The sequence below is a fragment of the Phasianus colchicus genome, chromosome 1 (genome assembly GCF_987193195.1).
Source record: "Phasianus colchicus chromosome 1, bPhaCol1.hap1.1, whole genome shotgun sequence".
Classification (NCBI taxonomy): Eukaryota; Metazoa; Chordata; class Aves; order Galliformes; family Phasianidae; genus Phasianus; species Phasianus colchicus.
This window is the reverse complement of record NC_143436.1, coordinates 79,488,495-79,516,248: the sequence shown is the minus strand read 5'-3', so window position 1 is coordinate 79,516,248 and position 27,754 is coordinate 79,488,495. Positions and strand designations below refer to the sequence as shown.

Here is a 27,754-nt window from a genome sequence, read left to right as displayed (position 1 = left end):
GGGCCTCGGGGAGCGCTGCGATTGGCGGGAGATGCAGTGCAGTGGGCGTGTCCTCCAAATGCCCCGCCCACCGCGGGCCACAGCGGCAGGCTCGGCCCCGTGCCCGGCGGGGTACGTCTGGGCGCCGAGCGAGAGAAATGAACACAACGGAGTCTGATTCTGGAAGGGTTTTTGTTTGCTTGTTTGCTTTTCTTTTTAAGAGCTTCATATATATATTTATATATATAAATTATTAGAATGTGTGGTGGGGAGTGCGTGGGGAACATGGTTGGGGCATTTTTCCATATCTGGGCCGTGGGTCGGTTTCCTTTTCCTTTTAATGGTTAAGTAAATATATATATGGGGACCGCTCGAGTTATACAACCGTGAGATCAGACACGCACGCGGGGGAAGGGGGCACACGTTGCTACATCAAACTGCCACGTCTAATAGGATGTGCATGAGTCAAAGTACACCAAGTTGGGGGGGTGAGGGCAGGGGTGCCTCTGGGGCAAACCTGGCACTGGGACCAAAGGGCACCTGCGGGCCGTGGCCGTCCGTGAGGTGTGAGGGAAGCACGGCCGCGCCCAGCAGTCCCGCAGTGCTTGGTACCCAGCAGCCTGGAGCTGCCTTGGCAGCAGGGAGCAGTGCCATGTTTCAAAGGTCTTGGAACGCACTGCTCTGCATCTGAAGGGAGGCTGGAGAATGAGAGGCTGCTCAGGCTCATCTGAATAAGTTCCGTGTTGCTTTTCGGCATTGCTAAGCAGTATCTTACACCTACAGTGTGGGGGAAGAGGAGGCATCTAGAAGAAAGGCTCCACTGGGTTTGGAGGTGCGTCGTGGCTGCAGCTCCTGCTCACAGAAGCAGGAAAGGCGGCATCGTGTACATGAAGTCCCGTGAGTCCTTTTCTATTTAACACAACTGCTCCCTCAAAACGAAGGATGGAGCTGCTGCAATCTTGAATTCACACCAGTCTTTATCTTTTTGAGCTCTTTGTGATGCAGATTTTAATTCCTCCAGAGCTCTGCTGAAATCATGGACAGATCTTTTCAAGTCCATCATTGGTGTTGCAGACCCTCCCTGTGTGCTCTCCTCCACGTTCTGCTCCCAGGATGCCATTCCATAGCTCTGTCCCATCCTTTCTTGCAGTGTGCTACAGGGTAGGATTGACACGCACCACTGCAGCTTCCCCTCCCCTGGGATTTGGTTGATTCACAGAAAGACATGGGGATGTCATGTTGACAGTTGGAGTCAATTTAAAGGGGTTTGTCACTTTCCTTCTTCAGGTGACTAGGATAAAGGAGAGAAACAAGGTGATTGTGAGAGGGAAGATATAGGGAGAAATTATTTAGCGTTGCGCAAATGCCAGTTGCTAGCCTAGTCCTACATGGCAGTGCCACTTGGCACTGCAAATCCTTCATGTAAGAGGTGCTATCAAAACATAATATGCTGCACTTCTCACCCAACAAGCTTCTGAGAAAGCCTTGTCTTGACAAGGGCATCCAGCCCTTCGAATACTTGGCATTTTGGCAAGGGTATCAGTTATTCATCACTATATTGGCATGTGTGAAACAGGTTGATTTCTTGCCAAGGACAGGAGTGGAAACCCCACCACAGCCTCTGGCCAACAGCCCTTTGCTGTACACCGCAGCAAGCAACCTCCAGTCCCAGCATAGGGTGAGTCTGGAGCCACACACATATAGGGAAACACATCTCCAACCCCACTGCTTACACAGATATGCCCCTTTCCTGGTGTTTCTGCTATGCTCAGTCCAAGTGTGAGCTTGGTGCACGTACCTGTAGTAATCCTCTTGGGTGGGGAGTGGGACTCCATGCAGAGGGTGGTGAGCATGGAGCCACTGTTGCTGCTCCAGAGCCAGGCGCTGCAACTCGGCCGACTGCGCGTGCATGGCCTGCAGCTGGTGTGCTGCTGACATGGGGGCAGAGAGAGACCCCGGCAGGTCTCTGTACGGAGCAGCTGCACAAATAGACAAATGAAAGAATGAACAAGCTAATGTCACAGCTTCGTCCTTTCCCGTGCTCCTACAGACCAGTCAAGGCTCTATGGCACTTAATCTTTCACTCTTGCTAACATGCATTGTGCTACACCCAACCCATACCATGCCAGAGCTCTGCCTCATAGATCTCCGCCAATCTTGTGACCCCCCCATGGCTGCCCTGCCCCATGGTGCTCTGCTGATGCCCTCTGAAGGGGTAAAGCAGGTCTGAGAGCACTCTTACCAAAGAGCTGGTGGCGCAGCACTTCGTTCTCATGGAGAGGGTGAGGGAGCAGAGGGTTGGGGATGGTGCCAGCTGGATATGGGATCCGAGTGAGGTGCGATCCCGAGGCAAGGGGGTCGATCAGAGGGTGGACAGAGGCTGAGGCTGGGAAGAAAAGATGTCAAAAGGTAGTTGTCTCGTGCTTGGTAAGTCACAAAGGGAAGAGCACAGGACGCAACAGCAAAACAGGTATGGAGCAAGTCGCTTTGCATTAGGGCTGGAATGATTTCAAGGCATGCAATGCAGTACCATTGCCTTTGAGCGTTACTCCTTTTGCCTGCATTGAATTTCACGTGAAGCCCATACTCTGCACACATACTCTTCAGAATTGGTTCTGCAAGGGCCTACTCTATTGTCTAGCCTGTACCCAGAAGTGAGATACTGTTTTATATGAAAACTGCTTTTTCCAGTGCTTTGGAGCTTCTTCCAGGCCATTCACTTGTACCCACTGCTACTCTGAACAGCTGCAGATGATTAGTGTGGGTATCTGCCTGTGACTGCCACCACATCCTGCAGACCTTTCACAGCACCTCTGTAGGCACAGCAATTTCTTTCTATTATATGATAGTATGGGCTTTGCTTCCATGAGATTTTCATTAAGCTGCTTTTTACCTTGGTATCCTGCGGAACAAAGAAATGGAAGGGGCCACACCTCCATTCTGAAGGACGGTTGCCTCCAATTCCTTACCATTCTTCTCTCCTATCCCATCCCAAGAGTGGCAGGAGCAAACTACAGAGCAAACTACAGAGCCAACATTTTCCTGGCATTAAGGATGCTTTTGAGGCTGCTGTTATCAGGGTGCCCATGCTCTCACCAGACCCTAAGGTGAGGAATACAGCCCACAGCCCCAAAATGTGGTGGAGTCAATGCTCACATGGCATTGCATTCTAAGAGTCCCAAACTAAAAGCTGTGGTGCAAACAGTTCTGCTCTCCACCGAGCAGCAAACTCACGTGGCTTTTGCAAAAGATGACAGTGTCTTTCATGGGATGGGAGATACAACGAGGGTGACCTTTTACGGGTGAATAGGTGGGGCTGGGGCCCTCTAATCTTGCATCAGAAATATTTGGACTTTCCCAGAGGCAGATGGATGGGATGCAGCAGGAGCAGAGCACTGCTCTGTGCGGTCCTTACCTGCGTGTATGGCATCCTGCTGGTGGAGGTGTAGGTGGGAGTGGATGTGGGAATGCTGATGGTGATGAGGCGTCACATTGAGCATCTGCAGCCGGGCCAGTGGGTCATTGCTGAGAGCAGCCACCCGCTCGGCGTGCTGGCGCTCGGCCGCCAGGCGCTCAGCATAAGACATGTCAGGACGCAGAGTGGGGCCAGCTGCCAGCGCCAGCCTCTCCCTCTCCAAGTGGCCCAGCCCAGGATGGAAGGGAAAGGCGGGATGGAGACCGGGGGCCGTCTGCAGGCTGAGCCCACCATGACGTGGGAATGGATCCATGGCAGCAGCTGGCACGGCGTGGAGCTGCTCCAGCTCAGCCGGCTTGACTTCAAACCCAGGTTTGAGGCGCTCACGCAGGTCCCGGTCTCTCAGGTCTCTCTCACGGGCTTCCCTTTCCCTCAGCTCCCGCTCCCGTGTGGCTGGGTCGCTGCTGTAGATGGCCGGCACGTTGTAGCCCAGCAGGCCTGGGTCGATGGCACCCAGCGGCACATAGAAAGGGTGGTTGCGGTTGCTGGGGGACATGACGTGGGGCCGGGCGTATTCACTGAGTGTGCGCAGGGCCGGGGTGTCAGGGCCCAGGTAGGGGGGCACGGTTGCTACAGCGCTGCCCTGCTCAAAGGAAGGGCGGTGGGGGACGGGCCCCAGGGAGGAACACTCCACTGGCCGGCCCTCCTGGGCCATCTTCTGCAAGATAGCAAAGAAACAGCATCAGGATACTTGTGGCCCACCTCCGAGGTCAGCCTCCAGCATCCTCTGGACCTACCACGCTCCTCTCCAGCTCCCGCTCCTTCTCCCGTTCCCGTTCCTTCTCTCGCTCTCGTTCTCGTTCTCGTTCCTTCTCCTCCCGAGCCTTTTGCTCGGCCTCCCGCCGCACTTTCTCCACCAGGTCCGCCCTCTTCTTGGCCAGCTTGGAGCCATCAAGGGGCACGAAATACAAGTCTGTGCGGGAGCAGGAGTTGAAACCACGGTCCAGGTGCTTGTTGAACCTGGGGGCATCAAATGCAGCATGTCAGTGCAGGAGGAACGGGGACAGGACAGGATGGGGATCTCCCTGCCCCTACCTGGCCGACTGGCTGGCGTGGCTTGGCACATCCACCACCTTGGGTGGCGGTGAGGGGCTGCGAGCAGGTGGCACGGGGCTCTCTGGGGGCTCGTACTCCTCTGATGGCTCCTGCTTGATCTGGGCTGCACTGAGCGGCAGCGGTGGGGCTGTGGTGGCTAAGCTCCCTGGCAGCGGTGGGGCAGGTGGGGTGGGTGAGGCGGCCTTGTAGCTACTGGCCACAGGGGAGGATGCTACCCGGTAGCCTGGGGGGGTTGCAGCCCGGAACGGGGCAGCTGAGGAAGCTGGGGGAGAGCTCGGCTTGTAGGGAGCTGGGGGCTGGAAGGTGGGGACAGGGGAGGCCGCACATTTCCCATATGGGGCTACAGCTGAGGGAGGCATTGGGGGTGAGACGGTCTTGTAGGGGGCTGCAGATGGGGAGGCCATGGTGGTGATGACAGTAGAGAGGGTGGTGGCTGCAGAGGTTACTGGAGGGCCAGCACCATGGGCTGGGGAGGGGGGTGGGGGCGGGGGGAAGGTGTAGGTGGCAGGACTCTGCCCTGGGGGATGAGTGCATATGGAGGGGTAGCTTCCCTGGGAAGAGGTGGAGGAGGAGGAAGAAGAAGAAGATGAGGAGGAACAGGAGGAGGAGGAAGAAGGGGCTGTAGCAGCTGAGGGAGCCTGGCTGTAAGTGGCCTGGCTGTGGGGAGGGTAGAGGCGCAACCCATATGTGGCATGAGATGGGTGATGGCTGTTGGACTCCAGGGCATGGGGATAGCCCCCAGAGGGTTGTGGGGGGGCTGCTGCTACAGCTGGGGAGACCCCCCCGCCACTGCTGTGGCCATGGTGGTGCTGCTGGGGCGGTTGCTGGTGATGAGGAGATTGACCGGGGAAGGAGGCTGGGAGATGGGAGCTGGCATTGCCCAAGGGGCGGCTGTAGGGAGGAGGGGCCTGGCTCCATACAGGTTGTGAGGGTAGGGAGGGTTGGGTGTACTTGGGGGGCTGGCTGGACACCGAAAGGCTGCTGGGCGGGGGGAAGGAGTGCCCATAGGAGGCAGTGTAACTGGGCAGGGGCTGGGTGGGGGAGGGCTGTGGGTACTGAGCAGAGGAGCTGGAGGGTGGCAGCTGTGGAGGGGCATAGGGGTAGCGTGAGGGGGCCAGGGGCTGTGCCTTGTCCTGGCCTATCCCATGGGGTGATGCCATATGCCCACTCAAGGCCTGCCCTGCCATCCCTGGGGAGCTGGAGGCGGCTGCCACATTGTTCAGTGGGCGTAGGGCTGGTGGGGGTGGCAGGTTGGCTGAGACATGCGGGAAGGAAGGTGCAGAGGCTGGGGGGGCAGGCGGTGGGTTGGCTGGGGAGGTCTTCTGAGGGGGCAACCCCCCAACCACCGACGCCAGTGAGATGGGAGTGGTGGGTGGAGGATTGTGCTTGGCGCTGAGGGTCTGCTCGCGACTCCCCGGTGCTGAGAGGCCCCCTGCTCCACCAGCAATTTTGGAACCAACTTGAACCACATTGGCCGTAGGGTAGAGAGGAGCATGGGTGGAAGTGGAAGAAGAGGAGGAGGAAGAAGAGCAGGGGGCAGAAGTGGTGGCAACAGCAGAAGAAGAGGAGGCAGGTGTCTGTGGGGCCGGAGCCTGGAAAATGCGAGAGGCCTGGCCCTCCAGCTGAGAGTGGTAGCCACCAGCAGTGGGGCCTTGGGAGTGGGCCTCGCCTGGGAGACTGAAGCCAGGCTCAGGTGGACGGGCCAGGCTGTCAGAAGTGGGGGCGACCGGAGGGCTCTGGGGGAAGAGCGGAGGGTGGTGGTAGGAGAGGGATGGGCCCTGGGACAGCACAGAGGATGAGTCGGAGTCATTCTCTACGCTGCCAGGGCTGTAGACACTGGGTGAGGTGCTCCTGTTATCCTGGTCAATGTCCCGTGGGTCGCTGCTCATCTCATCATTGAAGCTGTGGCCATCGAGGCTGTCAACGTCAGAAGGGGATGGAGGACAGGGTAATTCCTGAAGTAGTGAGAGGAAGGAGAAGTTATGTGACCTCCCAGATAATGCGTGACACTTTTCAATCTCACCTTCCTCTGCTGTCCCTAGCATTAGATAAGAACACTGTGGGAAGGAGGCTTCATTTGGCAATTCTTTTGTTGCCCTTTGGAACAGCAGCTCAGGTGCTCTTGGGTACTTCATCACACACTTGGGGAGGAGATGATGATGGGCACCTCATGTTCAGAGGCACAGTAACCGTTACAGATGAGGCTGAGACAAGACACCTACAAGGTCCCAGCACCAGCACCAGTAATGAGCCAGTGCTACCACCAGGTGGCACAGCAAGGGGGGAGGTAGCGCTACCCACACAGCCCCCAGACCCACGGTTTTCCCTTTTGTAGGGTTTTCCTTGACACCCTGCTCAGCAAGAGGCCTGCTCCCTGGTCCTTTTCCAAGAGCATGTGCTTTCTAGCCCACTTCTTACCTTTTGGGGTTCCCTTTGTGTTTCCCATTGCACTCTGCCCCCACTGCTTGGTGATTAAGCAGTTAATGTGGGCAACTAACAAGTGAGCCTCAGAGCCTACAAGAGCAGTTCAACTGAAAGAAAGAGCAGTGCTGAGCTGAGCAGCGTCCACATGGAGGAATTACATAGGTGTAACTGCAGGTGTCACTTGGGCTCTGCCTGCAGAAGAGCTGCAGAGCACAATCTGAGGTGGCAGAGCTTTCAAGCAAACAGCATCTCAAGCTAGGAAGGTGTGAGCAGCACAGGCAGGGTCCAGAATGTGCCAGTAACCACAACAGAGAGAACTCACCTCAGTTTTGGTCTTTTTAGGAGCACTGCTGTCCTCCCCCTCACTTTCAGAGATCTCTTCTGTTCGGCCCTGCTTGCTGCCCTTGGGGGTGCAGGATTCCTCCACCCGGCCTTTCTGCAAGGCAGAGTAGAGAAAACAGAGAGGTGAGAAGGCCACAGGGAAATCTCCCACCCTGCCCAGCTTTGCCAGCTGGCAGCAGGCAAGACACAGCACCATCTCTGTTGCAGATCATAGCAGGCAGTGGAACACTGTCGAGGCAACACTGAGCCAGGATATAGCAAAAAGCAGTATTGAAAATTGAGATATCAGGAAGCACAAAGTGCTGGGGATAAAAGAAAGGAATCCAACCCCTACAGGTAGCTAACTCAGCATGTGTTGCATGGTAGATCCTATCTGGACTGCATTCCCACATGGGTCATGCCCATCCTGGGCAGCCCTTTGGCACCCTACAGCCGCGCATTACTTCATACTACCTTTGTTGCTTGTCGGGATTTCTCAGCTTTGCCATCACTGCTGGAGGTGCTTACACCACTGGGGGAAGCTCGACCCCGTGACCTGAGCTCCTCTCGGGGCCCTGGAGTCTCTTTCTTCCGTCCACTCCGCATAGACATCTGGAGAAGGATCATCAGGTAAGTTCTACTTTGCACCTCCCTCCACTCCTGCCCAGTCCCCTGCCCTCCCAAAGCACCAAGTCCTGACACGCCACCACATCAAACTCATGTTCACCAGCTCTGCTGCAAGCCTCAGTCCCAACACACAGCACTTGCTGGTCACTGGGATCCCACCTCCCCCTTCCATCTTATGTACCGAGTCCTTGTTCTGTCGTGTCTTCATTCTTTTGGGTGTGGGACCCCCATTCTCCTTGGCACGGCTTGACGAAAACATAAATTTTTATCGCTCTGCAGCCCCCTTCCACTGTTCTGAGGGAGACTGAGGTGGGCAAGAGCAGGTCTTCTGGAAGGGAGGGCTTACACCAGCAAGGCAACACGACCCTGATGGGCACTGAAAGGGAGACAAGAAGATGGGGAGAAACAGTGAGTAGACTATGGAACATCCTTTTGTGGTTTGTTATAGAAATATGACAAAATTATTACTGTTTCTTTAGTTGATGCACAGTCGCAAGGATCTTTATCAAGAATGCAATAAACTTTCCCATTAGTAGGAGAAAGGATTTGTTCACTGTCATCTCCGATTTCCAGTTTCTAGGACTGATACAAACATTATGTGAGGCAGTCAGGATGCAACAGAAATTTTTCGAAGGAAGCTGGGAGGAATGAGTTATCAGTATTTTGATTTTCCTCTGAAAGCATTTCAGTATTTCCATTTTCTTGTTTATTTATCTCCAGAGAGAGAGAAGAGTTTAAAAAAAAAAAAACAATCACCACTAATTTTCTGACTTCAGAAGTTCCTCTTTGCACTTGTCGCTGCAGTAAGTTATCCTTAACTGGTCACGTGCTATCATTATCTAAGTCTGTGTAATAAGCCTCCTGAGATCTCTGCTGCAAGGAGGATACAGCCCTGACCTCCCCAGACCACACACACGTGCTCACATATACCAGCATGTTAGGATGAATGTGTGACAAGTCTTGCTCATGCTATTCAATGTCCAATATAGGTGCAAGAACATTCATTTAGCTTCGATGTTGCATGGCACAAACAGCATCATTTTGTTTAGCTTGGAGCATCTCCTTAGACCTCTTTCATCTCCATCCCCTCTGCTGTTTCTCCATGTACCATTGTCATGCCCGGAAATGCACAAAACTTTGCACCAGCAAGGAGATTTCCAAGCTCCCTCTGAATAAGCTTACAATCTGTGCCATGGCCTGAAAGCACTGTTAGATTTTAACACTCCATGATGCCAGAGGATTCCTAGTTCAGAGTATGAAAACACCATGATTCTGTTAGCCTGGGAGCTGTGCTGGGGTGAGTAAGAAATGCTGCTTCTGAAGCTGGTTTGCTTGGCTCCAGCTCAAGACCCTTTGCATTGCCCTGCACTGCACAAGCATATCCAAAAAGGCTGTCCTTCTGCAGTCTGTTGTACAAGCTCCTGTACCCAGCATCTGGATGGACAATCTGCAAGACAACAAAATTTGTCCCATGGTTGAAGCATCAAGAAACATACACTTGTCTTCTGCGTTATATGCTTGGCTCTGGAAGCGTTGGAAAATTTGGGAAACAAGTCTGACTTCAGAGTCAGCACTCCTAGAGGCCATCCCAGATTTGGAGAGGTCAGCCTCTAACTGGCCAGTGCTGGATTCTGGAAGCACTCTCCAAAGGGAGTTGAACCCAGAGATCAGAGCAAAAGCATGGGATGGGAGAACTCATGGCCCAGTTGCTGAGTTGCATGGCCTGAGTCACTGCTTTCCACTGCCTCCATCTCCCTGCTCATAAAACACAAGTAATTTCCCTGACCTGCTCCTTGTGGGATTCCTCATCTTCCCTGGCCAGTGCTGAGACACTCATATAGAAGATACTTGGGAAGAACAGGGATTGTTTGTTTTAATTTCATTAATATTTTATTTGACCCTCACCATGAAAGCCACAGGGGACTCATCCAGCATTAATTCTCACACACAACAATTCATTAACTTAGGCCTCTTCTTTAATAGAAAAATAGCTCACAGAGGTTGAGAACTGACCTACTGGAGCCAGAGCATTCTCTCAATCCCTATGAACTGATATCTTTTACAGTCCTGTTTTTCTGGCATAACCTGGCCTTCAGCTGCTAATTCAGTCAGTAATGCTGATGCTAGTATGTGTTCCAGGTAAGCATGTAGAATTACTATTTCTGACAAGAAAGGAGTGTTATAAGGAAGGAAATCCTAGCTGAACTCAATCCCAGCACACACCATGTTGGCAGCCCTCCGGTGCCAGCTCCACTCCAACTGAATGCAGTGCAAGCAGCAGCTCACTGCCGACATGTTACTGCTCTTTATATTACACTCAGCAGCAGTGCCACCCACAGCTCCCACAGTGGACATTGTTACGTGGTGCAGAGGGCTCACTTCAGCCTCCTAGCAGCTCCATAGTAATGATGATGGCAGTCTACCCAAGGGAGGTAAGGCAAAAGCTTACTGGAACCTCCCTTTCTAAAGGAAATACCAACTCAGTATTTTCCTCAGCTGCAGAATACATAGCACCAAACAAAGCCAGAAGCAAATGGGTACATTTCAGAAGACAACCATTAACCACTGGGGCAGAAGTTTCTGCCACTTAGAGGGTTAAGACTTTTCTAAAGCAAAACTGACCCACACGTTATTTGGCTCAGCACAGCAATGGCAATGTCAGAGGTCACACCAGAGGATCACACTGCTGCTTGTAATCTCAACATCTGCAAAATAAAAGCTTGCAGTAGGAACTCTGGCAATTAACAAAGTGTAAAAACTGAGCTACTACACTTAACCCTTCCCATCACAGAAGATCCCTCTGAATGCCTCTGAAGAGTTCTTACCACCCTGTGGTTTTGTGAAAATGAGACATTTGGTAGTACCGCTGCCAAAGGGATAACCTTTTCCTGGCCTTGTGAAGCCCTTTACAGGTTAAACTGAGTTAAGAGGCACTGGGAATTGCTGTTTGTGTTTGTATAACCCAGCTCAGTCAGGCGCTCTTCCAAGAATCCACCGTATTCTCCTGCAAGCCCTGTGCAGCCTCCTGCATTCAACAGGCATCCCACATGGCACCCAAAATGGATCACACTCCTTCAGCCCTCAGCCCCGTGTGGTTCCCTGTCCCAGGCGGGCTGTCCTGCCTGTCCAGGCAGCCAGGAGGCCTGGGGCTGCTCTGTTGGGAGACCCTATACACTCTGCTCTTCGCAGGCTGTGGTGTAAAACAGCTCTTTGCAGCTATTGGAACTGAAAGAAAGTCCAGCCCTAATGGGACACACTCAAGTTTTACCTACTAAACACATACTCTTTCTCTCTTAGAAAGTCACATTAATGTCTTTAGTTCTGCACATAGTTTATATACTAGACTGAGAGTCTAAGAAAATAAACATTCATACATGGCAGAAGCACTGGCCTAGAACGGTGTTTGGGGGCTTGTCTGGGGTGGTAAGTGACAAACAACCCTAATACTCCCCAGAAAATTTGCATTTCTGTACCCAGATGTACAGCCCACACATGTTGCCTGCAGCAGAGAGGCAATTTCAGTGAGATGGAGAGGCCTGGATGATGTCCCAGGACCCACTCAGGCCTGAAGGGCATTGTCACCTCAGCCAGTGCTCACCAGCAGGGTCAGTCCAGCACAGGCAGCCCAAACACAGGGCTCTGGTCTGCCTGAGGTCAAATGCCAGCCAAGTCCAACACTGTTGGGCAGATCACACCCATAGCTGGGGGCACAATGCAAAGATGCCAAGATGTGTGGCCAGATCATGGCCAGAAGGGGCAGTCTGACACCAACTTGCTACCTGCAAACCATGCTTAGGCATCATCTTGGAGAGTGCTCACTGGCACTGGCCAAGGGCAGCATAAGGGAATGCCATGCCGGTGGACAGCCAACTGTGCACAAGCTTTAGAGTTTAGTTTGCAGACAAATAGCGTGGCCAGAGTTATCTTCTGCTAGGTGACAGTCCATGGAAAATGACTTCTGAGTTCTTCCTTTAGTCTAAGTATAGATGTTCTGAAGTTCAAACTCTCCTGTTTTTTTTTCATTTTGTGTTTTTTGCTTGTTCGTTTTTCGGTTGGGAATTATCAAAAGTACACAGTGACAATTCCTAAGTCATTTTTTTTTAAATGTAAGAACTACATTCAAAATCCTATCTGAAATCAAAGGCATTTGGCTTGCCACAACAGGGTCTCAGAATTAGAGGGATTCTCCTTCTCTGCAGCTTATTGGCTTCAAGTTCATCTCCCTGGTTTTCCTCTCCCTTCTCCTCCAAAAGGATGAAAAGGGGTGGTGAAATGAACACATCTTTATAACATATTGCAGATGCTGAAAAGCATCCTGAAAGCATGATGTGATGTAAACCAGTGTATCCCCCATGGCAGGTAAAGACCACTCAGAGGTGAGCACCCACTGGAGCAGGATTGCCAGGAAAATGCACTCAAGGGGGGAAAGGCAGCATCTGTTATATCTTATACTGCATAATGTTTCCAGGAAATACATTTTCAACTCGTATCTCCATTTCCTTTACCTATAAAATGAAGAAAAAATCCTAGAGATTCAGCTGGGTTAACAACTGTGGAGTAATTGAAAATACAAAGTTTTATCCAAAATACTGAAGTTGGGCATCCTGATGTGTGACATTACCTAATGGCTACTTACCTGACTTTGTGCTCTAATCCTGGTGTTTTAGTGCTAGGCATGCAAGAGGGAGGGAAGAGGGAAAGTTCTGTGTCCAGTGTTAGATAGCAATAAATGATGAGTATGTCAGGGCTCTGCTTGCATGCTGCAGTCTTATTGCCAGTTCTCCAGTATGTACACCAAGTGTGAAAATGACTATGTAAGTAAAAAGGTTAGGATGCCAAAATCATTGAATATAAAGATGGCAGTGGGCAAATGCTTGTAGCTAATATTTCTTGGTTGCAAATATCCCCATGACTTGCAAATTTTCACTTTTTTTTTTTTTCATATAGTAACTTTTGTTATGAAGAAGTATGCTTATGTGACACTGAATGAAAGTAGTTGACACAGGCTGGCTCCTACAGAATAATTACAACAGCCGGTGGATGGAGGAGCTGTGAGCGCAGGCTGGAGACTGGATTAGTGAAGGAATAAGATGGCAGACCCGGTCATATAATCATCTTCCAATTAAAATTCCAGTGAGCAAAGTTTAACGTCATCTCTCTCCTCAAAATGAGGATCCAGCTCTCCCTACTGGAGCTGCCAGGAGTTTCGTACCAAAACAACTATGTTTTTCCTTCACCTCCCCAGACCCCCTGCCCATTGCCAGCCCTCACCTCCTGTTGCTGCACAGGACAGTGTAAATCACTGTTAGGAAATCAGAATGTATGAGTTCAGTGCATGAACAGTGATGGTTTCCAATTCTAGTTATCTTCTGTAAATAAAAAAATATATATACTACTGAAATTATGTTATGTTCTTCTACCTAAATTAAATTCACCAAAGTATCACATAAACTGTGTCACTATGAAACATTTTTAAATAAACTTAACCAATACATGTAAATCTACATTTTTGGAAATTTCATTCTCTACCAGAGGTCCAATTATAGATAAATACAACAAGTGAATGAACCCTCTGTGGCGTAGGTCTACCTACATAAATACTAAAATAATGCTGGAGCTCAACTTCAGTCACTAGGTTTAGCCTTTATCTTATATATTTCGTAACGATACTTGTTCACAAATTCACTGGTCATGACACCTAAGTGCTTCTTCATTGCTTGTAAAATAATAAATAAAAATTAAAATGCTCTCATTTCAAGAAATGAGGCCAGATAAGAAACTTTTAGAGTACTGGTACTCTAAAGGGATAAAGCCAGTTTACTTTTTATTAAGACTACATTGTTTTGTTTTCTTAATCCTACACAACTGTGAGATATAAAAATGTGAAGTGTGAAAGCTGGAAGTTCTGGAAGTTTCACTCAACAAAAACATATCTGAGAATAAAACATATTTTCTGATGAGAAGAGTGAAAGATAAAAACAATCAGAGCAAGAGTGAGGTAATAAATAATAAAAACATTTATGCATTTAACATCAGCTTAATTTAAAGCATAGAAGAGAATATTAATTTTTGCAAAAGCAACTGAAAACAAAGTTTGATTCACTAAATGAAGGTTGATGTACTAAAGAACGTTACGTTAATGGTAAGTTGATTCCTGAGGGCACAGTAAAATGACTCTAAGTCTGAAACAGATTTACTTAAAAATCTCAGAAGAATTATTCAGCCTTTCCAGAGGAGGGCCTTTGGATCTCCTGGAGATACAGGCTGGCAGAGGATCACAAAATGCAACACAGAGTGGGATGGAAGCTAACAAATGCATGACTGAGATGGGACACATCACCACTTCCATGCTCACTATTTTAGGAAGCTTAGCACCTTCTGTATTTGCAAGGCCTGAGCACACACCTCACCTTTGGAGTTGTTTAAGAGTCTACTGTAATTCATTACCTCCCTCCTTTTATATAAGAATTTCCCTTTACTAAGGAATGCAAAGTAAATTGCTTAAAGACATCAAAGGCCAGTTCAGTAGAGACTCAAAGAAAGATTTGGCTTGGATGGGAGCTCTATTGGTCTCTTCTCCAAACTTCTGCTCATGGCTGGACAGGCCACAAATCTAGGTGGAGTTGCTCAGAAATGTCCCAAATATCTCAAAAAGCAAACCCACCCCAACTGACCTGGAGTACCCATCCCAGTACTGAAACATCTTTGGAGGCAAGGGATGTTTGCTCATAAATTCCTTGCCACAGCTTTTGACCATGGCTCCATGTACCATGGCTCCAAATTGCTGGTACAAGGACATTATCCACCTGTTGGCCTGCCATGATTCCAAGCTTCTGCTCTAGGTCTTTTTTGAGAGATACTGCTGGTAATTTTGCAGCTGCAGGATAAACATAAGAATACAGCCGCACCATCCACCCAACTCTCCTTTACCAAATCAATGAATGTCACGTATCACCACTCCTTTCTGCAAAGATATGTTGCTCTGCAGCTGGCAGAGGCAGGCCCAGGCCACGGTGTGGCTCTCTGCTCAGACCCTCTGTCCCAGGCAAACGAGTCAGAATGTGGAAGAGAGACAGAGAGAAGCTCAGGAGCTAGAAGGATTCAACCCTGTAAATGGATCTGAATGACTAAAGTGCTGAAAGCATCAGGCCAGATGACAGAAAAGGTGAGAACTGATAGAGGAGGACTGTAGGAGGACTTTCCAAGAGGAATGACTGAGCAGTCAAACGACATGTGAACTTCTATCTACACAGATGTAAAGCAGTGCACAAAAAAAGATAACTCCATCTCCACATATAGACTGACAGACTCTTTACTGGTCAGAGCAGCTCAAGAGTGATATCCTTGGGGTATGAGAGACTGACCCATGAAAACATCACCTTGGCACTCGGTAGCTATCAGGAAAGTAAACAATGAATAGAAAACAAAATAGTGGATGCCATTATGCACTTGCATAAACACTTGCTTTGCCCACACAGGCTTGCAGTTCTGTTCCTTCCACAGAAGGCAATGAAAAGGCATGACTGAATGGATTAAATATCTTTGTCCAGGAAAAAAAAGAAGAAGAAGAAGAAGAAAGAAAAACAAAAGATTTTGAGGGCCAGCAAGGTCTGTAGGTATGTAAAGCTATATGTGAAAAGTAGGAGTTGGGTATAAAATTTCTTGCTGTCTTTTCCAGTACAAGAAATGAGGACCATCAAATAATGCTACAAAGAACAAGTTCAAAATCAACAGAAAGAAATGGTTATTGAATTTGGTGGTTCACTGCAGAATTTCTCATCAAAGGACTTCGTGAGTGCTGGAAATATTCATGGGCTTAAGGGGATAGAAAAGGTTTGTGCAAGATAAGTTCACTGAATAGCAGAAAACCACATCTAGCTATGTCAGTCCCTGCACTGAAAATGGCTGAAACCTGTAGGAGTACCAGAGGAAAATGGCATATAAGCTTGTTTTATATTACTCTTTTTCCTAAGTATTTGATAGTGACCACTGCTGGAGCAGTGGACTCTGGATGAGATGGCCATTATTCAATAGCATGAAGAGAAACAACAAGCAAATCCACCATCAGAACTACTGCTCATCAGTAGAGAACACTGGAGAGGAGAGGAATTTATTAATTACAGGAAGGCTAAGGAGACCATTGTCATTTTGAAGGTATCAGACAAGTATTATCAAGCAATGAGGAAGAAAGTATCAATGCCAAGGGACACCAAATTTGTCAGGCAACCCACACGGTGCTTTGGTTACCCAGCATCTGTAAAGATCAAAGTGTATTACAGAAGGCACAGAAAGCAGTTTCCAGATTACTGAGGGACACGAACAGTCTGTCTATCATGTCCAAGACCTAGAAAGATATAACTTTTCTGAATATCACAATATAAAAGCTGAGGTCATGCAACTACTGTCTGCGGAACACCAAAAATTAAACACAGAGAGTTAGAAGGGGTACTTAAGCTAAGGAAGAAAGTAGGTATAAAATGGCTGTCAACAATTCTAAGATGGAAATGAGAAAACTCATCCATCTGGCAAAGCTCTGAAACAGCTTTCCCTGGAGCATAACAAGGGTAAAATCAAATCTTTATTATTAACATAGAATAACTAAGTTTGCAAAAGAAAGTAGCTGGCATGGTACCCAGAGGGGTTTTGCAGGCAGTGACCTGAGCATGGCCTTCGGATTCTCTGTTTCTAGGAATTCACGACTAACAGTGAAGTCAGTGTGACAGCCATTTTTGCAAAGACCAAGAATCTGAGTGGGAAGAAGACAGACAGACAATCCAGGAGGAAAGGAGTGAACTAAAGCCAAGGAGATGGACACAGGAACAGCTGAGCTGCAGGCACAAGACATTGATAAGCTCTGAGTCACTCCCTTGTTTGGAATCCCATAGATCATTCCCAGTCTACAGAACTGGCTAAGTGGGATGATCCTCTCAGCTGTAGGGCTGAGAGTAGGGAAACCCAATAATTTGTCACAGGAAGATTTACACATGAGATGTCCAGAGATCTCCACCCAAATCCCCTGTTCACAGCAAACTACAAGGCTACGTGAAATCATCACGAACATCTCAGGGAACAGTTTCCTCAGTCACACAGGAACCTGTGCCAGCACTGAATTACTCTTGGGAGAGGAGAAGTTTTGTCTTACATACTTCACCAAATTCACAAAGAGTAATTGGATTTAGTTCTTAATGATTTTACAAAATCAGAAAACATGATGATTTCGGCTGAGTCAAAGTCTTCCTGATCACGATACAATGAAGTATTAGAAGTCACAAAATCTAAGATTCTCCCTGATCCCAAAAGATTTTAAAATAACAAATTCATGCAAAAGTGCTGCCATGTACACAAGCATAATCTTCCCTACAGAACCACAGATACAGGCTTCTACTTCTCAAGTAGGCAACTGAGCCATTGGCATGATTTTTACCAGATTAAGCCCAAACTGGATAACCAGGAGAAAAGATATGATGGCAAATGAAAACGCTGCCCAAGACATATTAATCATATAAGTCCTTAAAACCATTGGGTAATCTTTGTAAAGCAGCACCTGGCAAACCTGTGACCTGCACACAGATGTGGCAGGAGCATGACCTGTCTTGTTAAAAGGACCTCATGCATGGATCCACTGCCAAAAAGTGTATTTCCCAAAGCTTGCCACTGAGGGTCAACAGTGGATCATCATGGGACTCATTGGCAGTTGGTGAAGACACCGTCCAAACAAAGTTTGCAGAAACACAGTAATGTTTGCAGGTAGTGCTGAGGCAGAGTATACAGCACAGATCAGTTGGCATTACTGCGACAACGAGGTTGCATAAAAAGACAAGCATTTTAATTATGGAAGACTTCGACACGAAGAACAGAAGAACATAGAATGCTTTCAAGGATGAAGATTTGAGGATAAACAGAAGCTCTGAAAAGGCCTTGTAATTAACAGTCAGTAGCAAACTGAACATGAAGCACAGGACTTCTAAGGAGGCCATTTCGGAATGAATGAAATCCACCGGTTCTTCAAGAGCAGAAATAGAGAAATGTTTTTACCTGACTACGTACAGGACTGGTAAAGAGTCTGGCACACAAGCCTTATGAGGAACTACTGAGTAGCTGGGATTGTTTAGTCTAGAGAAGAGGAGGCGCAGGGATGATCTTACCTCTCTCTACAAATCCCTGAAGGGAGGTTGTGTTGAGGTAGGGGTCGATCTCTTCTCCCACGTAACTAGCAATAGGACTAGAGGGAATGGTCTCAAGTTGCACCAGGGGAAGTTCAGGTGGGGCTTTAGGAAATGCTTCTCTGAGAAAGCGGTGAAGAGCTGGTAGAGTCATCTGTCTCTGGAGGTGTTCAAGAAAACTTCAGATGTTTTACTGACGTCATGGTTTAATGGGAAATATTGGTGACAGATGGACAGTTGGACTGGATGATCTTAGAGCTCTTTTCAAACCTTGGTGATTCTACGATTATGGGAATAGTGTATGTAGTTTTGTCTTGCATGCTTCAAAAATGATGCTGACAAATTGAAAACTTCTGAGAAAGAACAATGAGGAAGATGTGAGGTCTGGCAACTCCCCTTCCTCTTTACAAAAAGAGTCTTAAGAACTCAACATGTTAGTTTATTTGAGAAAAGGTCAAAAGGTGATGACCAAGGCCTACGAATATTACAAAGGGAGAAAATTGTGGATAGGACAGAGCTCTTTAATCTACAAACCAAGACCCTAGATTTAATGGATAGAAGCTGAAGCTAGAAAAAAATTCAGACAGAAGCAGGGTAAAATCTGAAAACTGGAATAGATTAATTATTTGAAAAACTTGCCTAGGGATTTAGTGTATTGCTAGAAATCTTTAATGATTTTTCCCCTTTTCTTCTAAAAAAATGCTCTAATGTGAAGATCCCCAGGTGAAATTCCCTGCTTTGTGCTGTACAGGGTAGAAGAGCAGTTAGCTAACCACAACAGGTTTTTTAATGCTGAAATCATAGAGGGGTTGAGAAGGAGCTAGTCCTGGGTGAAACTGTACTTCGAAAGCATCAGTCTAGCAGTGTATAAGGAAAGCCTGATGAACAATCATGATTGGCTCATAGAGAGTAGACTGCTGGCAAGCTCTGAATAATTCTGAGGAAAATCACTTCATCTGTTGCACTGTCTGAAAGAAAAACAGTAGTGTACACAATATTTCATAGATACAACTTTATATCCAATATACTACACTATACAATTGCTATTTAAAACTTAATATACAATGTATTATCATGCATATTGTATGTGATGTATTATATATGCTATTATATATGTATATCATGTGGTGCATGTGTGTATATATATGTGCATGTAAAATACACACACACACACTCAAAAAGAGATAAAGGTTGTTCAAATGGAACCTTCACTTAAATGATCTACAACACAGAAAGACCTTGTGGAAGAAAGAAGGTATCACCAAGTGGCTTGTAAAGCAGGGAAGTACACGACTAAAATTTTCCAGCTAAACTGATCTATGATGAACAATGTCACCAGGGCAAGAGACATAGAGGAAGATTGAAAGCAACCAGTTACCCTTCCTCAGCAAAGCTCAGGCAGAACAACATTGGCTAAAATTACTCAGAGAAGATATTGCAGTTACCCTTTGGTTTGTAGGTGAAAATACTGCCACAGCAATCAATCAAACATTGATATTTTTACAAGAGACAATAACAAATCAATGTTTGCTGCCACAACAAACAACGAAAACGGAATCTAAGAAATTTCTGCAGCAGCAGAGCATCATCAGAACTGGAAGGAAGGCAGTGCTTCTGAAGGGACTGTTTCCTCACAAAACTAGCTAGGTGCTGAACTTTTGGTATGTGCCAAATCTCTCCCAAAGAACTCTCAAGCCCACATTACCTCCCTGGACTAATACAGAGGTAAATCTCAGATCGCTTGGGATGAAAACATCCCCTTGCATCTCACTGTACTCCACACACTTGATGAGGAGGACATGGGCTGTAGGCCCACAATTGCACATTGAATAACTGGAAGGTCAGGAAGACCGTCCAGCTTAGTGTTACATACAGAGCAATGGCAACATGTCTGGGGACCTCTGCAGCTTCAGTAACTCAGGCAAGGTCTTGAAATGCCCTACCTCATGTTAACATTAAAAAGCTCACTGTGAGCAGGCTTTGACCACGTGAATTAATTCTGCAGAGAACATGTACCCTAGATGTAGCTCACTTACATAAGAGCATGACTTTTTTGGAGATGCTTATACTTTCACATTTGGAACTTGAATTGCCTTCTCCTTTGCACTACTGGCCCTTCAAGAAATTTATGTAGCATTACCGTTCTGTACTTCACAGCGTTCCTCAGAAAGTAAAGATAAAAGAGACAAACCAATAAATGCAGGAAAAATACTTGATGTTTTCATAACAACTCTTAATGGAGGAAAAAGGTTAAAAAAAAAATCCACTAGAAGTAAGAATGTAGTTTATTTGTCTAAAAGAGAACATTAATAGGAGAGACACAAAATAGAACTGGGGAAGATAAAGCCTGACAGAGGAGGCAAACAGGTCCTCATAAGAACAGGCAGATGCCTAAAGAGAAAAAAATAAAAGACTGAGTAAGCATGCAGGGAGATATTTAAGAGGGGTAGAATCAAATAAATGCTCAAATCAATTGCAGAGACTTAATTTGCAAAGATATTACAACACAGATCCAGCAATTTATTTCTTCCCTACACAGCTCCAAATTCCAGTGTCTACACCCATCAACTCCACCTTCATCCTCCAGAACAATGCTGGTGAACATGAGGAAGACCACAGCAGGATGGTTGGAACTAGATGAACTTTAAGGTCCCTTCCAATTCAAGCCAATCTATGGCCAAGGAGCAATAAGGAAAGCATTTACGGAGTTACAGATGCTGAACTTTGGGAAGAGCATAACCTTCTCTATCCATTCCAGCTGCAAATAAAGTCTCCCCATCTTGAAGAAAAACACCTATCAGGTTGCTCTTGGTAGACAATCCTGATAGGCTACAGAGTCATAGATCCTTGCATGCCCAGCATTATATATGAATATAGACGAATCCGAAGGTGAGAATGAAGGAATCTTTCAGAGATACCCAAGGGGTACAAAGTTTGGGGGAGGAGGTAAATTCGTATGAAAAAGATGTAAAGGCGGGCCATCACAGCAGGTTAAACCTGTTGATCTTCTTTATTAGAACTCAGTGCAGGTTTAATTTTCACATGTTTAGAGGAGTTTTATCATTTCTAGCAAGAAACACGGCACTGCAAATTCACTCCTCAAAGCCATGCTTGAAAAGCTCCATTGTGAATCACAGCCAGAACAGTATGGTTTGAAAGACCAGACTATGCCCCCCAGAAAATGGGGAAAACTGCACAAATGACCGGTTATGCAGACAGCAATAACAATAATAAAAACAAATAAGCTGGAAGAAAGAAGCTTGAAGGACGAAATTCCTTCAATCGATTTGATAGTTCACATTTTTACAAGTGTCCTATCCAGGGACAATGGTTTTAGAGTTTCAGCCCCTCCAATCCCTCAAGGATGCACGTACAGCACAGCAGTGATGCACAAGACCCTTGGCTTAAAAGAAAGGAGATTCGCTTTCAACTCAAACAATAGTGGACTTCAGTTCATGAAAGTGAGGCAACCCAGAAAGGCTGTGCTCTGACATGAACACGTTGATTCCTGAAGGAAAACAGGGCTGATCTCTGAACCTTTAGGCGTAAGCACAACTGAAGGTTCAATAACTGTGTTCCACCATTCAGGTGGCACAAGATGAACGACATATTCAACTGCTCTCCTTCTACACACCTTAAGGTAATGGCCTGCTACTTTCCCCTCACTTTTTTGAGTACTAGAAAGCAAAGAGGTGCCCATGCCATCCATCCAGTACAACGGCCCAGGAGAGCTATTCACAACCGATTGGAATGGCTAGCTCCATGGGTAGAGGCTGTTCATGAGGAATCACAGCACCGCAAAACAGACCGTGCAGACAAAAGACACAAATTCTCACAAGTAGCTGTGCTGGCAACTAAGTAACTCACTGCAGAAGTCAAGCAGCCACAGCACTGAGGCAAATGCAATGAAAGACACTACCCCTTTCAGAAGCAACCTCAGAACCTCGCTGCAGCTAGGAGGAGGCGATCGACAGATCTCAACAGCAAGCAAAGCAGCGTGCAAAGCGATGCCACAATGACCAAATGGCTGCCACTCCAAAGCACAGCCGGCGGACTCGCTGGTCAACAGCCACCGAAGCATTGCAACCTGCCATCTGGGGGCCAGCAGGGCAAAGCGGCGACCGACTCGATGGCACAGCCAGAAGAGCGGCACAGGAAATAAGGCTGCCACCTTTCCCTGAAGAGCCGACGAACACCCCAGGACGGAGAGTGAGCACCAACGCCCCCCAGATGCCACCACCACCCGTTGGGCCGTGCTCGCTCCCCGGTCCCCCGGCAGCTGTTTCCGTCTGTGAGCAGGGCAGCAGGTCCGCCCGTGCCGCGGATGGCAGCGGCGGGGCGAATCCCACCCGTGCAGCAGAGAGGGAGCGCACGCACTTGGCGGTACGCCGGTTCCCCCGCTCAGAGCCCGCTGCGAACACCGCTTGCGGGCGTTATTCCTGCCTGCTCCCAAGCTGCACCTGGAAAGCAGGGACAATAAGAGGCTCTCCGGGAGGAGGGAATCTCGTCGGGATTTTTCGGGGCGGCGGGAGCCCGGCCGGCAGCGGGCGGGCCGATTTCCTTCCAGCATTGTTTTATTTCGATTCCCGAACGGCGACGGGCTGCGCGCTCACAGCTCCGGCCTCTCCGCCGCCCCGGGGGCACCCCTGCCCCGGCCCCCGCCGAACTTCGCTCTGCCGGGAGGGGGCTCGGCGGGGGCTGACGTCACGCCGGGAAGCGGCGAGGGGGGGGGTCCCCGCCCCGGGACCCTACGGCGGGCCCGCTCCGAGGGCTGGACTGGGCAGGGCGGGCGGCCCCCCCCGGCGATTTACGATCGTTCCCGGCTCCCGCTCCCCGCTCGCGGGGAGAGGTTCGCCCCGGAGCCACCGCGACCCGGTCCCGGCCCCGCCCGCCGCGCCCGCACTATGGAAGGCACCGCCGGGGGCCCTTCCTCACCGCCACGGGGGTTACCGCGTCCCGCCCGCGCCCCCCGCCCCGATCCGACAGACGGACGTACGGACGGAGGGAGGGAGGAAGGGAGGGAGGGAATCCCCGCGAGTGGGCGAAAATGACAAGCGGCCGTGAGCGGGAGGGGGACTCACCGGCGGCTCCGGAGGGGAGGTCGAATGAAGGGAGGAATGGAGGAGGAGAGGAGCGGGGGAAGGGATTTAAACGCTGCCCCCCTCCCCCTTTTTTCTTTTTCCTTTCCCCCCCCCCCTCTTTTTTCCTCCCTCCTCCTGCTCCGCGTTCCCCCGCTCTCTCTCGTGCCTCCGGGATCGCGGCGGCGCGGGGGCAGCGGCTCCGAGGGGGGGCGGCGCCCCCCGTCCCCGCCGCGCCCCCCGCTCTCAGGCTCCGCCGCCTCTGCCCCGCTCGCCGCCCGCCTCCCTTAGCCACCTCCCATTTCCGAAGAGCCCAGAACGAGCGCCCACCCCGTCACCCCCCGAGCCGCGCTCGCCAGCGCGCCCGTCCCCGCCTCCCCGCCGCCGCCAGCGCGGCTCGGCCCCGCGCCGGGAGACGAAATGGCCGCGGACTCCCCGCGGCGGGGGGCGGGCAGGCCCGGGGCGGGGCGGCCGCGCTCAGCATGCGGCGCGGGCCGGCGGCCTCCCATCCCCCGCGCGGTTACCAGGCAACGGCACAAAGGGAGAGCCTCGTGCGGCGGCCGGAGAGGCACCGGCGCCCAGCGCAGGAGGAGGCCGCCTCGGGACGGGCCTCTGCGGCCCCGCTCCGCCGCGCACCGCCTCCACAGTGCCCTGCTCGGTGCCGGGGAGATGGAACGTCCCCGCTTTTTTCCCCTTTTTCTTATTCTTCCCCTCAGTTAAGCGAGGTAGCCATTCCGTAGGGTCGGGTCTCGCCTGGGCTGTCTGTGGTGGGCTGAGGGGCCGTTGGCTGCTACCAGAAATGCTCTTTAAGATGCAAAGGAGACGCGGGTGCCGTGCCGTTATTACAAAGGGCTCGAATTCAGCCAGAATGTTAAAAATGTGAACAATTCTCCCCCCCGCCCGCGTGTGGGCTCCTCTCTGCTTCAGGAAAATGGGCTGGCTGCTGCTGCGCTCCGTTGTTTGCAAAGTTCAGCCTCACAGAGGGTGTGCATGGCCATTTTGAAAAAGTTTTAAGCAAAGGAGGACTTCTGGAAGGGGAGGTGGGGAGCCAAATGATTCCGTTACCCAGTAGAGCTCAACCTCAGTGCAGCAGGGCTGCGATCTGCTCTGGGCAGGCTCATCTGTCTGGCCAGGCTGGATGTGGCTCTGGGCAGCCTGGTCTGGTGGTTGGCGACCCTGCACATAACAGGGGGGTTGAAACGAGATGATCACTTTGGTCCTTTTCAACCCAGGCCATTCTATGATTCTGTGATTCTATGATTCTATTGCTGGTGAGCACCAGGGGGAAGTCAAGGGTGACCGAGTGCTACTCTCAGCTTCAGGCTTGGGAAGAAGGCTGGTTGTATGAGGAGAACCAAGCACTACGCTGCCATCTGAGCCTGCACACTGCAAGAAGAGGAACTTGGTATGCACAGGGACAAGTCCTGCTGTGGCATTTGGGTAGCCTTCACATACACAGTCACAAAACCTTTCCTCGGCAGGACCTCTTGTCCATCAGCGAGCAGGCTGGATGTTGCTCTCAGTGGGTGTTCGTTCAGCACTCCTTATTGTCCGTTACATGGCTCCGAGCATTATTCACTGTACAGCATCCAAACCTGGCACTGAATGCAGATGTAATAATCTCCCTGTGGGTTTTTCTGTAGTGCTAATCGCTGCTGCGCCCAAGCATTTTACAAACATTCCTAACAATGTCCCAGCAACATTCATGCAAGCTTTTGTTCCACACCCTCTTCCCAGTGGTACCATGCCACTAGCAGGCCCACACTTCCCCTGGACTCGGACTCTTGTTCCCAAACCAGCTCTGCTGCCAGGCAGCATGCCATTGCACAATATAACACAATATAAACATGCCTCATGTCTCCAGCTGTCATTCATTTTTTCATCTATGCTTCTCATCCTATCTCTTTGCCTTGACCCTTGCTGAGAGCCTCCACCCTGCCAGTGGTGATACTGGGGTGCTTTTATTCACCGTTACTTTCTGATTTCCCTGTATGAAACAGAGGATTGAAAAAGCTACTACCAACATTTGCAAAACTATTCACCGGCTTTCGATTACCAGTATGAAACATTTCATAATACTGATTATTTCACAGAGGTGTTACATTGCAGGGGGCACATACACAATCCCAAATTTAAGCATCAGCTGCCATAAGAAGTGTCTCACCCAGCAGAGCTCTGGAAGATGAGAAAAAATATTGTTACTGCCGTTGAGGTAGTCATGGCTGTGGTTGTCACCACCATTTCAAATTCTCACCTTAGGAGCTTGGCAGCCCTGCATCCCAAGCTCATAATGAGTGTGATCCTTATAGGCCATAGGGATGATTCAAAAAAGGAGGAAGATCTTGTCAAAATCCCTGCTTACTGGATGCTAAACAAAAATAACCAAATCATTAAGGTAGCCTTCTCTGACTTGAGGGAAAGCCACAATGCCTGGTATTGCTTTGGCCTCTCCACATTCCATCTTAATAATCTCAGGTTCTTCTTCTCATATTGGTAACTTGTCAGGCCATCTGGTGACCCTGAGTTTATTTAACCACAAAGTCAATTCTAAAAAGGTTTTCATGTCATCATTTTCATGCCCAAACTGATGTTTGGGTATGAAACACCATGCTGTACTCTGACTCAGAGCGGTCAGTGCAAATGAAAGACAGACAAGTAACACATCAGTGGTCCTGCCTTGGAGCAGGCAGATGGAGCATGCAGCCTTCCAGAGTCTCTTTCGTTGCATCCTTCCTCTATTTTCTGATTCTGGGGGACTCAGGAGTGAGGGGAGCTGGCTGTGGTGCAACCTTCCAACCTTCTTGCAGAAAAACAGAAGAAAAAAGGTGCTGGAAATTTCTGTGGAGGACCAGTGATTGAAAGTGCTGCTGATCATGACATGCAAGGGGAAGATAAGGGAGATAATTCTCTCTGTCAGGAGGGAAAAAGAAAAAAAAAAAAAAAGAAGAAGAAGAAGAAGAAGAAGAAGAAAAGATTAGAAAGGACTAATTGCTCTCTCTAGCTTTTATTATTATTATTATTATTTTGGGGGGGGGGGTGGAGGGGGGGGAGGGGAGGGGAAGAAAGGAGTGAGAATGAGAATGGGGAGGTTATAGCAAAGTCAGAGCCAAGATTTCTTAACAGATGAACAGTGAAATGGTTACAAAATTTGCAAGAAGAGAAATTCTGTCTAGACAAAGGACAAAGCTCCTCCTCCCTGAGCATGGTTCAGCACCAACACAAGCGCCCAGAGATCTGGGCAGTCTCCCCTTGGAGATGCTCAGGAACCACTGTGGCAGCTGATCTGTCTCTGGGACCAGCCTTACCTCTATGGAGAGCCTGGTGTGGAGACCACCAGACACCCCTCCCATCTTTGTCCTATGAAACTGTGGCTGTAAAAGTACGCAGAGCCCTGTTTCCCTTTTAGGCAGCACAGACATGCAACACATAGCAATCTCCTTGACAAGAAGAATCAAAAAGCCCTCTGGCTTGTTCTAGGCCTGGATAAAGGCTTCCTGTGACACAAACTCCAGCAGGGCCACACAAGATGGCCCTTCCTGGCTTGCTGTCTAAAACACATGCAAACAGCACTGGTGTTTGTTGGTGACACAACTCACTGCCCAGCCTCACCAGCCTCCCTGCAGTAGCTGTCCCGTAACACGAGCTACCCAGCACCCAATTTTTTGGAACTGTTCTCAGATCAACGTCATTTTTCAGCAGAAAAAGCCTCCTATGTTATGGATGTTGTTTACCTGAGTTTTAATGTGCATGTCTGTCCTTCTTCCCCCCCCCCCCCCTCCAAGTCATTCTAGAGAGAGGGATGGGAGAAACTCCTAAGTTCTGCATGATTAAGGCTTCCATGTGTCCTCTACAATAAGGCTTATTCTCCTTTCCAGGTCATCTGGGCACCTATTTATGAAAGAACAATTGTGCAGGGGAGCTGGAGCTAAATTATCCCTTAACAGCCAGTTGTGTCTCTGAAAACGTCATCTAAACAGAATTTGGTTTGAGAGCTGAAAGAAAACCAATCCAACATACCTTTCCCTTAACAGACATTGTTGCCTCCCCACCCCAATCTCCACTGCTTCTCATGGAAATGCACATTGTAGCTCTGCTGCAGAGAAGACAGCATCTCCTACTGCATTGTGTAAGGGATAACAAAGTATTTGGGCATTTCTATCACAAAGAAACTGTAACCAAATGTCTGCCACGAAGACAACAAGGTAGCAGCAGCCATGAATGTACCTGTAGTGACCCAAATGAACATACCAGCATCATGTACGTGTTGGGCTGTCAAAGCCAAACTCTTCTGATTTAGGAAAGCCACCAAGGTGAGGCACTGCATCCTCATCACCTCGGTGCTTCCGCACGTCCTTCCATAGGGATGTGGCATTATCTCACTGGCAGTAACTGCTAACGAATTCTTCTCACAGTGTATGGAGGTACACACACACCTGTTCCCTGCTGTTACAGTACTGCTGCATTTAAATGGGTAATGCACCACCTCCTGCACTTTGTTTCCTCCCGTAAACAACAACAAAAAAAGATAAGTGAGAGTGAGTGGGGGGAAAACGGGAAGGGGAGATGCTTTAAGAGTATAAAAGCTGAGAAACTTTAGTTTGAAAAAGCCTCCCCTGATGCTTGCAAAATCC

At 49.0% G+C, this 27,754-nt stretch overlaps 1 protein-coding gene across 1 annotated transcript; it reads right to left on the bottom strand.

Moving 5' to 3' along the window:
- Positions 1–170: 170 nt before the first annotated feature.
- ATN1 (atrophin 1) lies at positions 171–23,393 on the bottom strand. Its single transcript, XM_090149228.1, has 10 exons — positions 23,127–23,393; positions 8,064–8,258; positions 7,730–7,867; positions 7,257–7,370; positions 4,490–6,465; positions 4,192–4,414; positions 3,395–4,112; positions 2,222–2,365; positions 1,778–1,958; positions 171–1,270 (listed from the first exon to the last, which is right to left on the bottom strand). The coding sequence occupies exons 2-10, from the start codon at positions 8,139–8,141 to the stop codon at positions 1,237–1,239; spliced, it is 3,606 nt and encodes a 1,201-aa protein (XP_090005354.1). The 5' UTR covers positions 8,142–8,258; positions 23,127–23,393; the 3' UTR covers positions 171–1,236.
- Between the last annotated feature and the right edge of the window lie 4,361 nt (positions 23,394–27,754).